The following is a 15,540-nucleotide window of genomic DNA, read 5'->3' as shown; positions in this document are numbered from 1 at the left end:
ACACACACACACGCGCACACACACGCACACACTGATAAAGCACTGATACTTGGGTCTACACTCCAAGGATTCTGATATCATTGGTCAGGGGTAGGACCTGATCTCAAGGACTTTTAATGGATACCCTGATTCTAATGTGCAGGCTTGCAAATCACTAGCAGGGCATGACACATGGGGTTAATGTCAAAGGAGGAGCAGGAGCCGGCCATGGTAGGTAGGGAGAAGGAGGAGGAAAGGCACGCACACAAAGGAAACAGATCTGAAGTTAGAGGATCTTCTCAAGTTCAATATAACCAGAAGGTTATAGCAAGTGGGGGTAATGCAGATGGTCAAGGTCCTCCTATGCCAAACCAGTTCTCTAGGTAGTGGGGAATCGATCGAGGTTATTAGACAGGTCAGACATGGTCACATCTGGGTTCACCCCAACTCTCCACGCACTCCTCTCTCTTATGAGATGGTCATCACCTCTACCTATGGATGGGACTACAGAAAGGCTTTGAAGAAGTGTGAGCTTTGCCTCCTTGGCAAATGGAATTGCCACAGGAGGGAGAGCATATTTCTGGACTTCCCATCATCTGCAGCCTTCAATATACCATCCATCCGGAAATACACCTTTTTTGGTTACCTTAATTTCATTATACAATCTTGCTACAATACTGAGAATCAATTCCCCAAGGAGCCAATTGTAGTTGATGTGGAGACTGACAGAAAAATTTGGAGGTGAAACAGATTACTGATCATGCCACCAGAAAGTACTAGGACTGTCACCAAAAAGCTCAGATGGAAAATCATTCCACGTGCTGCTCCAGGGACAAATCACTAAATAATTCAATTGACCCGATCATCATGCCTGAGTACCTATTTTTGAAGACTAGGAAAGTAGCAGAGAAATTTGTAGAAATAAAGATGGTTTTGGTTACTAAGTGGGACAATTGATAAAAACTATTCCAACCTGCATGCATGGGAAATAAATATCTTTCAAATAAATAATAACAGCAACAAATACTTCCTGAATACTTGCATATACAATAAATGGTGCCTTATGTGTATCATTACAACATCCATGCAAGGTCTCCAAGTGGGTTGACGACATAACTGAGGCTGAGAGTACTTTGGTCACCTGCCCAAAGTCACAAGTAAGTGTAGTGATAGCATTCAAACTAAGTATTAGTGACTTACCTCTACTTCTACCCTTATATTCTAGCAGGGGGTGAATCTTGCCCTTCTGTGCTCCAGAAAGGATAACTGCTTGACAATCCCATCAACTGCTATAAGAGGCATTTTTCCTGCTATGTCTACGAAAAGCACAAAAACCTATCACAATTCTTTCCGAGGGAGAAATGCCAGCTCCCTCTCTGTCATAGCATGGAGACAATGCAGTGTCATCCAGTGAGCTTATCTGTCAGAGAGAATAACCCTTTGGAGACACCAGAAACCCAAACAGCATGGCACTTGAATGTAAATAATAAACACCCAATAGCTATGAGCATCCCGTCTTTAGGCCCCTAGCAGCATTTCAGGATAGAACTGGACAACACCTTAGCGGTCTCCTGGCACAACCCCAGCTTTTTGATGATGACAATACAGGCTAGTTAACATATCTACTAAGGAAGATGGAGCAGATGAGGGCTAGAATCCTGCTATCCAACTCTCAGGCTTGTGTTTTATATCCCGTCGCCCTGGAAGCACAGAGTCTCCCGGTTTCTATAACACTATTTCCTCATGAGAAACTGGACTTTTCCCGTAGGGAAGCTATCTCTACAGAATAAGAAGAAGGTGCTTCCTTATTCTCTAATGCTAACTTGAAGGGTTCCCCCTATTTAACAATGACTCAGATGGGCAATCCTGTCAGTCCCAGAAAAACATATGGGACTGGAAGAAGGTCAAACACCTGGGCCCTTCTGGTACATAAATCATTTGGTGAATGTAAATGATTTCATAGTTAGACAGGTACTTTCACAGAGCAAAGAATGCCCATCTGCCACTGCTTATGCTTATCCATAGTATAAAAGGACCAAATAGCTTCTGTCACACTGTGGAGTGTCAATGCTGGTGTCATTGATACATAATTATATACAAGTGGAGCCGATCACTAAGAATTTGCTTTCTTAATCACTTCATGCAAAGCTATAGTTTAGATATCATTTTCACTTCATGAAAGGAATCACCATAGTGTGTCTTTAAAAGCTAGTTTTGCTCATGCATGTATGATCCCATTTACAGAAATGTGATTGCCTCACAACTTGCCAGAAACACATCTTCTGAGTATAGCAAGGTACTCTTCTCTGCCTCAGAAGGCCATCCTTGATCCAGACCTATTTCGGGCACCTGGGTCCTAGAAATCAATAAAAGTCTTTGCTGAGATGGAATTTTACTTCAGGTGGTATGGAACTCGATGAGGGCTTACATCCCAGGATGAGAGGCTGGCCAGAAACAAAGTACTCAAGGCTGAGAAGAGTACTGTGGATGAACATTTTTAAACAGCTGTCATTCGGGGTAGGAAGGCAAGATTTTTAAGCTGGTGTTAAGAGAACAAAAAGGACAGACTTGACAGCCCACGTTGTTAGCAGCTCAACTAAATGAGAATGAGAAAAAGGAAGAAGAAAGAAAAGAACACAACCACTCAGCCACCAAATGAGACTGGGTGGCAGAAATATTTGGATCCTGACAATGTACATTTCCTTACTTTAAATTAGGAAGTCTGTCTTTGACAAGTGTGGTGGTTCATCCACCACAAATCTCCACTTATAAAGGCAGGCATAGGAGGATAAAATGCCCTATTTCCAGACACCTACAGGCTAAATGAGGACTAGAAACCAGGAAGGGATGCAGCTCCCACGTCCTGGAATTTAAATACTGCATCGCCGTTTTTGGTCTTCGACTTCATTAAATTCAGGTGAAGGACTACCCACACGATGTCCGTCTCGTGCAAGGTAAGTGACTAGGCAGAGCCGGCCCCGCCACGTCCTTCCAGCCAGGATGAGTCTGGATGCTTACAGAAGCCCCAGGTAGGGTAGTTTGCTGTGCTGCGCTCCGCAGAGCAGCACCCCTGACATGGACCCCCGCCCTCTGCCCCGCCTTTCCCCAGAACACATACAACACTATCCCCACCACGCAGGCCACACGCTCCGAGAAAAAGTCAATTCTCGCCTCAAAGGGACCATGCAACCCGGGAAGTGTCCCCTGGCCCTCTCCCTCAGTCCCTCCCACTGATTTCGTCTCGGAGTTTCCCGCCCCCAATCGTGGTTTTCGAGAAGGAAATCAATGGGGCAGACTTACCTAACTCCTCCGGGCTGTAGGGCGCAGGAGAGACTTCCACAAACTCACTGTCTGGAGGAAGAAGAGAAACAAAACAAAAATAGAATCGCAACCATTCAAGGCAAATCGTCAAGCATCAGTTACTCCGCAGGTCCCTAAGAAAAGCGCGGTTTCTCTCTCTCAGCGATCAGAATCCGTGAAACCCGGGTCACAAGGGATTCGGGACGCCTGATCCGCGGGGGATAAGAAATTGCCAAAGAAACTGCGGGGGCAGTTCGGCAGGGACCGAGCGTCTCCAGGGGCAAGCAGGTGCGCGCCAACTTTCCGCAGGTGCGGCCCCGCGGCTCTCCCGAGCGCGCCTGCCGCGACCTCATCCTCTGCCCTTAGCCTGCGGGGCTCATCGCTGCGTCTGCCGGGCCTCGCGCCGACGCCCCAGAGTCAGAAAGCCCCAAAGTTTCCCCGCGGGTCCCGGAGGCCCGTGGGAGCGCGGCAGCGGCGGTGGTGGTGAGCTCCCGGCGCCCACCAGTCCTGCAGCCCCGCGCGCATCCCCGTTGCCCGTTGCTAAGCAACCGAGGCCGTCACGCTCGGCAGCGGCGCGCGCGCTTCCTCCCAACTCCTGGTTGGAAGGTGTCCTCTCCCACCCCCACCCCACTCCCTTTGACCATTTCTTAAAAATTAGAGCATAACAAGTTCAAAACTGATCCCTGCTCTTTTCTATCGTGCCTGCCCTACTCTGATGCTTGGGAAATCGTGTGTTCTGTGTTTCTCATGGGGAGATACAGGATTTTTAAGAGCTTGAATATGTCTTGCTGCAAGGGAGAAGGAGCTTCAAATGCTCCTTACTCCTTCCTTATTCCTGTACTTGAATTCTAACTTGAGTCCAAAGAATATTTCTTCCCCTTAAGACACCATCTGGTTCAAGCAGGGAAAATAATGTCCCCATTTCACAGGCAGGGAAACTGAGCTTCCGAAGTTGAGTAACTTGTGGATGACTGACTGCAAGGCACTGTGCTGGGATGTCCGTCTGTCTGAGGGAAGAGGAGCAATGTTCCTTGTACTATACAAAGAGCTGAGCAGTTTCAAATACATAATGTGGAGGTTATGGTTGGAGAGTCGGAGATGTAGATCCTAAGTAATGCATATCCACCTGACCAGGCGGTGGCACAGTGGATAAAGCGTTGAACTGGGATGCCAAGGACCCAGGTTCGAGACCCCGAGGTCGCCAGCTTGAGCACCGGCTCATCTGGTTTGAGCAAAAGCTCACCAGCTTGGACTCAAGGTTGCTGGCTCAGCAAGGGATTACTCGGTCTGCTGAAGGCCCGCAGTCAAGGCACATATGAGAAAGCAATCAATGAACAACTAAGGTGTCGCAATGTGCAACAAAATACTAATGATTGATGCTTCTCATCTCTCTGTCCCTGTCTATCCCTCTCTCTGACTCTCTCTCTGTCTCTGTAAAACAATAAATAAATAAATAAATAAAGTAATGCATATCCCATTGCGGAATTTCCCTCTCTGGATCAGTGGCCTGAATAAACTGGTGAGGTTGCATTATGTATTTCCCCAGGACTAACTGACTACCCTGCTTGGGAAGAGCTGAGCTTTTGGGATGTGCTCCAGAGAGCCCGCTGAGATGCAGGAAGAGTTAAGAGGAAGGTGGAAGCAAACAGGCAAAATGGTTTCACATCTCTGTCCTTGTCATTGGAGACTGACAGAGTCACTAGTCTGGGCAACCTGTTGGGGGCCTTCTATAATCTCAAAGTGATCAGATCACCAGCTGCTGCAGCCTAAGGGCCCCTGGAACTGTGCCAGAGTGCTCCAATTCTGCAAACACTCAGCCATCTCTGGCTTTTCCGCTGTCAGCTTTTGTTTTACAAATTACCTTGGAGAGCAGAAAGAAGCCACCCTAGCCAGCATCGTCCATGGGGAAGCAGCCACCAAGCCTATCTCTCTATTTTCTTTTTTTCACTCCTGACAATCTAAGATCCAAAATTCAAGAAGTGAATGTGCTTGGGTAAATATTTGCACACATCACTCTTCCCCCTCCCATTTGTTCCCAGTAATTCATGGTTCATCAACAGCAAACTAAGAATCAAAATAGAAACAGAAACAGGGTCACAGGGAACAGATGGACAGCTGTCAGAGGGAAAAGGGAAGAGGGAACTGGATCATAGACGGTGAGGAAATAGCCCAAAACATGTATACATATCACATGTATACAGCCAGCAGGGTAGCGATAGCCAAAGGGAAAAGGGGGGAGGGGCAGGGAGAAAAGTAGGGGGAAACGGGGGGGGGGGTTTCCTAGGGTATGGGGGGCACGATGCAGTGTGTAAAGGTGTTGTAGTGAGTGAGACACTTGAAACCATGTCAACACAATAAATTTTAAAAATTAAAAAAGAAATTTCCAATATCATGAGCCTCTTATCTGTTTCTTTCAAGTTCTTACTATATACAGTGTATCCGTAAAGTCATGATGCACTTTTGACCAGTCACAGAAAAGCAACAAAAGACGACAGAAATGTGAAATCTGCACCAAATAAAAGGAAAACCCTCCCAGTTTCTGTAGGATGGTGTGGCAGCATGTGCGCATGTGCATTTGATGACGTAACACCGTGTATACAGCGGAGCAGCCCACGGCCATGCCAGTCGAGATGTGAACGGTACAAAGGAAAGTTCAGTGTGTTCTGTGGCTCACTAAATTCAAATCCGTGACCAAAGTGCAACGTGAATATCCGTACGTTTATAACGAAGTGCCACCACATAGGAATAACATTACTCGGTGGGATAAGCAGTTGAAGGAAACGAGCAGTTTGGTGGAGAAACCCCGTTGTGGTAGACCATCAGTCAGTGACAAGTCTATAGAGGCTATATGGGATAGGTACCTAAGGAGCCCTAAAAAATCTGTGCATGAGCCCACATCAAACTGCACTGAATAGGTATGAAACTGGAAGGGTTTTCCTTTTATTTGGTGCAGATTTCACATTTCTATCATCTTTTGTTGCTTTCCTGTGACCAGTCAAAAGTGCACCATGACTTTACAGACACACTGTATAATCAAAACCTACCTCTCCTTAAAAATAACAAACCACATTACCCACATCACCCTACTTACTGCAGCCATCCACAAACCCTTGGGTTATTCTAAGAGGTGGATTTAACAGTGGGCGCACCAGGTGCACACCCTGGGCCCCGACTTATGAAGGGCTCCGCAAAACCCCAGCTTTACATTCTTTTCTAATGACACCAAGTTTGGTTTCATATGTACAATTTTAACATTAGTAGTACATAATATTTTTTATTTATTTAAAAATATAGTTAACATGTATTTTTATTTTCCCTGTCTCTCTCTTTTTTTAAAGGCGCCCAATATTTTCTTCTGTGCCCAGGGCCTCAACCGACCTTAATCCCACCTCTGGTTATTCTATCTCATTCCTTGAAGGTATTGGCATATGGCTCACTGTCAACTTCTCCAATACAATTGCCATACAAATTCTTATTTCCAAGTCTACCTAATGGACTCACACTCTGGTCTCTCAACTCTTCTACATCCTCTCCCTTCTTTGACTTCCAACTGTCTCAGCTCTCTGCTCTCATAGTGACACTATCCTAAAATCTCAATGTCAAGCATTCCACTCTCCAACCACCATTTCCTATCTTTCCAGCTTATTCTCTTTAATATCTTTTTTTTTCTGAGAGTGAGAGAGAGAGAAACAGGAAGGAAGAGAGAAGGTGAGAAGCATCAACTCGTAGTGCTCTCATTTTAGTTGTGCATTGAGCTTCTTATATGTGCTATGACTGGGGCCATGCCAGTGTCCCCTAGCTCAAGCCAGTGACCTTTGGGCTCAAGCTGGCAACTGTAAGATCGTGTGGACGATCCCCTACTCGAGCCAGCAACCCCATGTTGATGAGCTGCACTCATTGCCGAGGACCTCAGGGTTGTCACTGTGCCACCATCAGTCAGGCTCTTTGTTATCTTAATTCAATGTCTCCTTTACTCTAACAGCCCCTATAATTTACTTTTCCCATGACCTTTTCTCTGTTCCTTACTCTCGTTGTGACCTTCTTTCCTTCTATATCCACCTTAGTTTCCAGGTTCATTATTATCATGGCTCTTTTATATACATACTCATATCCATGTCCTTCTCCCACTGTATTATTTCCTTGAATGAACCATAATCCTGATAAAGTCTAATTCTTCGCCTTCTCTCTGCCAGCACTCAGATAAACATAATTGGAGAAGCATATCAGCATGCTTCCTGGTCTTATTTTCAACTCATGCCCACTAACCTTGAATGGCCCTAGTGTAGCTCAGTAATCACTCTACATTTGCCTGGTTTGCTTACTCTCCTGCTCTCCTGTTACTATGGATGAGCCATCTGGACTCCACATAAGGCCAGCTTCTCCACTGTGGATCAAATCCTGTGCCCTCTCATGTGATTTTTCTTCCTTCCGACCAAAATTAATGTTTTCCTCTGTTCTAGATAATTTCCCTCAATATACAGACATGTTGCTAGTTTCTATCTTTTAAAAAAGTCCTTTCTTGCCTGACCAGTGGTTGGTACAGTGAAAGAGGGTCATCCCAGGATGCTAGGGTCCCAGGTTCAAAACCCTGAGGTCGCTGGCTGTGGAATCATCAACATGATTCCATGGTTGCTGGCTTGAGCAAGTGGTCACTGGCTCAGCCAAAGCCCCACGGCCCCTGTCAAAGCATGTATGAGAAGCAATCAATGAACAATTAAAGTGATGCAACTCCAAGTTGATGCTTCTCATCTCTCTCCCTTCCTGATTCTCTCTCTCTCTCACACACTTAAAAATAAATTTTTTTCTGGCCCTGGCCGGTTGGCTCAGCAGTAGAGCGTCGGCCTGGCATGCGGGGGACCTGGGTTCGATTCCTGGCCAGGGCACACAGGAGAAGCGCCCATTTGCTTCTCAACCCCCCCCCTCCTTCCTCTCTGTCTCTCTCTTCCCCTCCCGCAGCCGAGGCTCCATTGGAGCAAGGATGGCCCAGGCGCTGGGGATGGCTCCTTGGCCTCTGCCCCAGGCGCTAGAGTGGCTCTGGTCATGGCAGAGCGACCCCCCCCCCCCCCGGAGGGGCAGAGCTTTGCCCCCTGGTGGGCAGAGCATCGCCCCTGGCGGGAGTGCCGGGTGGATCCCGGTCGGGCACATGCGGGAGTCTGTCTGACTGTCTCTCCCCGTTTCCAGCTTCAGAAAAATACAAGGAAAAAAAATTTTAAAAAAAATAAATAAATAAATATTTTTTTTTCTTGACCTCAGCCCTCTCTCCAGCTACTATTCTCAATTCTTAGATGTCCTTTAGAACAAAATTCATCAAAAAATTGTCTACCTTTGCTGTATCTACTTCTTTTTGCTCTTAGACACCCAGGTTTCTAGCTCTCCACTCTTCCAAAGTAGCTCTTGTCAAGGTCAAGACTGGCCTTACCATTGCCAATTCCAATGGGCAGTTCTGGGTGCTAATAGCAGCTTTTGACTCACTGGTCCCACGAGTGGATGGGCTCAGGTAGACTTTCTGCAGGACCAGTTTATTTTATTTTCCCATCATAATGTGAGGCAACTAGCCTTTGCATTCCAAGAGAGACAGACTGCAGAGGGCTTTGGGGTCAGCCAGGTCTTGGCTCTAGTACCAGCTCCTTTGTTAGCTAGTAATTTAATTTCTGGCAGCCTCAGTTTTCTGTAAAAAATGGAGATAATAACTCATAAGGTTGTGGTCAGAGTGCAATAAACTAATCCACATACCGCTCCCAGAAGAGAGACTGTCACATTGTGAAATATTAGTTATTATTGGATGGCATACTCATTTCACAACTGAGAGAGTGGACTCTTTCCTTTCCTTTAACAACTGTGAGTTACTGAAAGGAGTCACTAACCACAGAGTAAGCTTCAAATAAAATTATATATTGTTTATATATATACATATATATGTGTGTGTGCGCATATATATATATATATACACGTGTGTGTGTGTGTGTGTGTGTGTGTGTGTGTGTGTGTGTGTGTATAACTGCAGAGTAAGCTTCAAATTAAGGGCCATGCTATATTGTCCCTGACTTTTAGCCTGTGTTCAAAGAGTTGGCTTGAAAGTTGGTTCCATGAAGCTGGCACCAAAAATTCCCTATAGGTAGAACACGACGAATGTTCCACCCAGGGATTAGGTTCTGGAGGCTGCCCAGTTGTTCTAACTCACAAGGGACTCCCCTTTGTTCCTTCTATAAATGGATGACTTGTAAGCTCAGAACTTTCCTTACAGCACTTTAGTTATTGGAATTTTCTAATCAACCAAACGTTAATAAGAAAATATTTTTCTTGTTTCGATATTTGCTCTTGAAAATTATCCTAAATTATATGATTCCAATTTTCTATTTTAGGGAGCAGAGCAAACAATACTATTTCTTGTTAATAAAAAACACAGGTATGAGGAATTTACCATGATTTCAAGACTATAAATACAAAGGTGATTAGAACAGGGTCCTGCCCTCAGCTCGCTCACCTTCTAATAAGAGAGTCTATGGCAGAGGACCTTACTGAACCTCAGGGAATATCCAAAGTACCTAGCCACACTTGACTTCAGTAGGTCTCTTATAAAGAAATGGTTGTGCTGGAGGGTCACTGAATTATAAAGGACAGTGCATAAGTTTTTAGGTTGGAACCTCAGCTCTGTCAATTATTAGGGGGCAACCTTAGGGATGTTATTAAGCCTCTCAGAGCCTCAGTTTCCTGACAATAATACTTATCTCATTGAATTATTGGGAGAAACAACACAAGTAAAGTGTGAAACAGACCAAGCACAGTACCTGGCACACAGGGGATACCTAATAAATGTTTTTTATCTCCCTCATAGCAAGCTGGAGTTATTCTTTTAACTGTCCTAGGAGGATAGAGTGGGCCTCCTGCTGCCGTGGCTCCTGCAGACAGAGAGAGGGAGTCCGTCCTCCTATTTCTCAGGCAGTATTTATGAGAGTGGTGCATGCGAAGAGAAAGCATTAGGAGGACATATTTCTGGAACTCAAGGTTTTCACAGAATCTGATAACACAGGGTGCTGATGTCTAATGTTCATTCTTACTATGCCCTGCTATATCATAAGCTGAATGGATTTTGGGGAGTTAGCCTGGGAACCCAAACCCGAGCTTTAATATTCATATATATATATCAAATATATATTATATATATGTTATATATCAATATATATAATATATATAATTATATATTGTTATACTACATAACAATATACAATTCTAAATTAATTTTCATTATATAACAAATAATATATATTCAAGGTAAAAAAAAACATTGTATACAGATGGTTATAAACTGAAAAATGAAAGTCCTCTTTCTCATCCTGTCCCAGTTTCGATCTCCAAACTGAAACACCATTCATATTATTTATAGATTCCAAATCAAAGACAATACATTTCTAAATGAAACATGGGCCCAACTTCAATTATAAGCAGGGGTGTGACTATTTTCTGTTTAGTATGGAATGAGAGTATACAAAAATCCATAGGAAAAAAATTCTTATCAACTCTTAGAAGACAGTACAATGTGAAACAAAATTTAGGCATTTAAAGTGTTATGCTTCAGTTCGCTGGAAAACTCAATCAGAACCCTTATTCCTTGGCAAATGAAGTTTGGTCAGTTAGTGATATTGGATATCACTCTAGGATGAAAGGAATTTTTAGCTTCATTTCTAGAGCCAAGGGCACATGCCAGATCTTTGTTGGGGTGGAAGAGACATTCTTTGCACGAAGCCCGTCACTGATATCCTGCTTAGTGTGCAGGTACTACACTGTGGGCCAAGCCCTGCCCCACAGGAGTCTGGGAGGGCCATCGTCCCCCGGCTGGCCTCTGCTGCAGAGGTGGAAGGCTATGCTTGGAGGAAGGACCACAGAGAAGACCCCTGTTTCTGGCCCTGGCCAGCCTTTGTGAACTGCTTTGACTCTTGGGTCTTCAAGGGCAACACAGATCCATGGTCAGTAGAAAAGAGAAGAAGATGAGTCTCATACAGATACAGCTTCTTCTTCCAACAGATGGGTTAAGGGATAAATACTATATGGGGAAAAGGGTTTTTCAGCCAAAGTATGTTATTAATACCTTTTACAAATGCCATAACAACAAGTTAGAATGGTAGCTAGAGGCCACTAGGATCTGTACATAACCTTCCCAACTCCATCCCCTGGAAGGTCACCAATTTCTAGCATGAAAAACAGAAAGAAGTGGGCTGAGCCCTCCCGCTGCCTTCCTCTCTTCTCTGGCATTGCCCTTTGCTCCTGTTCTCTGCAGGTGGCCTCCTGTCTCCTGGAGGTCCTCACTAGTGAACAGCAGAGCAAGTGCGGAAACAACACTCACCACGCCTCCCCTCTCTTCCCTGGGGAGCATGAGCAAGGCTGATGTAGGAGGGGAGAGGGGCCGTGGCTGCCCGAGCACAGCATGACTCCCTTCTGTCACCCTGGCTCTTCTCTGCGTTCTCTTAGGACAAGCCAACAGAGGACACCAAGGACAAATGTAGATCTACCCACAAGGTTCGGTCAAAAGGAAATTTGTACTTAATTGGTCACGGCATTAGCTCCAGGGCTAAACTGGCCAAAGTTCTCCTTCTCTTAGGGCTTAATATTCTTCTCTTTTAGCACAACCCCACATTTTATAGTACTTGCTGAAAGGTGGGGGAACATAGTGGCTTGACTACCCTTAAAGAAAAACCAAGCCTCAGATAACTGCTTTAAGTGCTTTATAACTTCCAGAAGAAAGAAACAGGCTCTATAGGAAGAACAGTTAACTATATCTCACCTGAAAAAGAAAAATCATTATCTTTAGCAGAAACAATGCAGGTCAAGAGAGGACATGATATCAAGTCTGACAGGAAGACAAGGATTTGTTTTGGTAAAAATGTTAAATATGTTCTCTGAAAAGTTCTAATCCAGATGCATCTTACCCTGTGTTAAGATGGAGTGAAAAAACATTTGAGGCAATTGAAATCTATGATTCAACCTTTAAAAAAACAGAAACCCATGGGATGGATCTGAGTTTCTGCTGAGAGGCAGAGAGCACCCTGAACTCACATTTTCCACCCCATCGTTCAGGACAGAGGCCTGAGAGAGAATCACTTATTTTGGGGACTGCAAATAGAGTCTTCTTGGTTCTTCTTTCGTAGTAAAAAGGGTTTTTCCAAGAAGTGAATGTCTTTGCAGTCAGCATAATGTAGTGTAGGTGCTGGAGGAAGAAGCAGCGGCCTGGGTTCCAGCCCGAGTTCTGCCACGGGTCTTTGACAAGGCTACAAACCTGCCGGGACTGTAATCTGCTCTGTAAAATGAACAGACCTTGAGTGCCTTTTCCCTTTCCACCAAAGGCTGAGGACTGCACTTCCCCGACTGAGCGGAAACACTGAAGATGTCTGGCCAGAGCAGAACGGAGCAAACCAGGGCGGTGCAAAGCAACCGGGGAGGAGCAGAGTGGCGCTGCCTGGCCCGAAGGAGCCTGGGCCCAGGGCTGCCTCACAGCTGGGCTGCCTCACAGCTGGGCTGTTTCACAGCCTTCTGTATCACAACTGAGTGTTTAGCACTGAATCAAGTTTCCTTCTTCACTGCAAACAAGCAAACAAACAAAACCAGATCTTTATAAAACTTGTTTAAAAACAAAAGCCAATCAGAGATCATGGATAACAGATTCCATTCTATCCATTCTTTTACCATACCTTATGTAAAAGAAATAGACAAAAAGGAAAGGTGACCTGACCAGGTGGTAGTGCAATGAATAGAGCATTGGCCTGGGATGCTGATGACCCAGGTTCAAAACCCCGAGGTCGCCAGCTTGAGCACAGGCTTATCCAGCTTGAGTATGGACTCAACAGCTTGAGCTTGGAGTCACTGGCTTGAGCATGGGATCATTGACATGACCCCATGGTCACTGGCTTGAGCCCAGAGGTCTCTGGCTTGAAGCCCAAGGTTGCTGGCTTGAGCAAGTGGTCTATGGCTCAGCTATAACCCCCCAGTCAAGGCACATATGAGAAAGCAATCAATAAACAACTAAGGTGCTGCAACTATGAGTTGATGCTTCTCATCTCTTTCCCTTCCTGTCTGTCTGTCCCTGTCAGTCCCCTGCCCTTGCTATAAACAATCAAACAAATAATAAATAAATAAATAAATGGATCAAGGTGGAAATGCCCAATAGTGTACTTTGACACTGACAGAGAATTAAAATGCACAGAGCATAGCTCCTGGGTATGAAGACTTGACTTTGAACATGTGCTCTGCTAACCTTTGATGGACCAGCTTGGCTTAGTCATCCGGCCACATTCCAAGACTCGGTTTCCACTTTGCAACATGGTGATAACTATTTGACACGACGTCAAAGAGGATTTGAATAAAGTGAAATAACATCCGTGGCAGTGCTTGGCACACAGGCTGCTCTCAGAGAAGTTCCTTCCTTCCTCCCAGATGTGTTAAAACTCTCTGTAACCTTCAGACACACCAGAGGGAAACCTGCTTCTTCCTGGCTTTAGAATCATAAAGGGAACAGACCACTGACTTTCTAGGTGTCCCTGACCCCTTCTGCCAGGTTATGTTTTCCAGACTTCCTGCCTCTCCCTGAATGAGGAGCTACAGCAGGTGGTGTCCCCTGAGAAGAGTGGATGACAGCAGGATTCCCATACAGCTGAGTGAGCACATCTGTAACAAGAGGCGTGTTTTATAGATTCCCTGAGCAGGGTTTGAGGGGGCGCCCCATCTGCACCAGCCCTCACACTGATGATGTGGCAGCTGGCAAACCGAGGCCACAGCCGCATCAGTTTGCCCTGCGACAATCAGAAACAGAGCTCAGGCCCAACACGGGCCCCCTCTGTCTTCTGTGTCAGGCACTGCATTTATTTCATTTGGAAAATGTCTTCCAGGCCTTTAAAGTGAATTTGCAAAACCACTGGCCCAAGGCCTTGAGGGCATTTTTTAGGAATGCAGGGCACAAGAGTAGCAGGGGGACTTTCCTCCAGAAACTTATTCTCACCCCAGACCTTCCGGCTTCTCCCTAGGTTGTTTCCTGTAGGCTGTCCCGCCTGCACGCCAGCCTGCGATGCTCTGAGGATGACACAGAAGCAGATGTTGGTGGATTTGGTCCAGCTTGAGTCTATGACTCACCAGGATAACTGAGCCTCCCTGGCACACAACACTGTTCTTGGAGGGTTCCATGAAGCTAGGAAAAAACCCCAAGGCCTGGACACTTCCAGAACTTTCCCTGGGACTTCACTAGAAATGTCAAAGCCATTAGCCCACATTGGGCCTCAGAGCTGGAGCAGCTGGTACTGCTCAGTGGTGGGAGAGGAGGGAGCAAGGGGTGGGGTAGTAAGAAAGATGCTCTGAAGCAGGTGACTCCAGCCTGGGCAAGTGCATCAGCTGAGGTGGCCTGGGGGGAGGGCAGGGAGTCTTGGGTAATAATGGCCACAGCACGTGTATTTTCCAACCCTGCTCGGAGCTACTTCTTTTTCCTATGGTGACAATAAAATAACCAGCAATAAAAAGCTGTAATTGGACCACCAGAGCCTGAAACTGAGAAGGCAGAGTAGGGAATATTGGAAAGTGAACTGAGGGGCAACAGCCTACAGTGACTTGGCGTTAGATCTAGGTTTAAATCCCCACTTTGCCATTTAGCAACTGAATGACCTTGCACAAGTTTATCAGCCTCCTCAGGCTCAGTTTCTTCATTCATAAAATGAGAATAAGGTTATTGTGAGAGTGGGTCGAGAGAGTCTACAGCTATACACAAAGGCTTAGCATAATATCTGGTAAGTGATTGCTTTTTTTTTTTAATTTTGTCTAACTCTGATTTAGGTCTGGCACAGTGGGATTTCCACTTTGCTTCTGAGTGTGAGTTTCCTTATCTTACCTCAACTTTTCACCTCCAATTCTTGCACTCTACCTAGTCCTTTTAGGATCTGAGCCCTTTCCCAGAACCCCAGCCCCTGCCTCTGAGAATCACCCTAATACCAACTGCCCACAAGGATTTTCACATTTTAGCCACACCAATTCTTTGTTATAGTGCTTCACCCACACATGGCAATACTACCTACTCTGCATTGGATGCCTCCATCATCACAGACTGATTGTCTCAACCAAGGCCAGATATCCTGGCATCTGTTGCCCACCAGAGCTAAGCCCCTCCATCAGCCCAAGAAGCTCATTACTTACCCGAGAGCACTGCCTCCCCGTTAGGCAGATCTAGGCACAGATCTTGTTACCCTTCTTACTAGTCAGCCATCCCCCAAAGATTGTAGATATATGACA

At 45.5% G+C, this 15,540-nt stretch overlaps 1 protein-coding gene across 4 annotated transcripts in view; it reads right to left on the bottom strand.

Moving 5' to 3' along the window:
- AMOTL1 (angiomotin like 1) overlaps window positions 1-15,540 on the bottom strand; it is a 169,376-nt gene that overhangs the window by 122,288 nt on the left and 31,548 nt on the right. For 3 of the 4 annotated variants that reach the window (XM_066370842.1, XM_066370851.1, XM_066370860.1), the window contains exon 3: window positions 3,280-3,330. In XM_066370842.1, coding sequence (XP_066226939.1) covers window positions 3,280-3,330 — 51 coding nt within the window. Of the gene's footprint in view, window positions 1-3,279; window positions 3,333-15,540 lie in introns of all 4 variants that reach the window. The other variant, XM_066370869.1, reaches the window with a different exon arrangement.

The sequence above is a fragment of the Saccopteryx leptura genome, chromosome 1, assembly GCF_036850995.1.
Source record: "Saccopteryx leptura isolate mSacLep1 chromosome 1, mSacLep1_pri_phased_curated, whole genome shotgun sequence".
In the NCBI taxonomy this organism is placed as follows: domain Eukaryota; kingdom Metazoa; phylum Chordata; class Mammalia; order Chiroptera; family Emballonuridae; genus Saccopteryx; species Saccopteryx leptura.
This window is presented reverse-complemented; position numbering and strand designations above follow the sequence as displayed.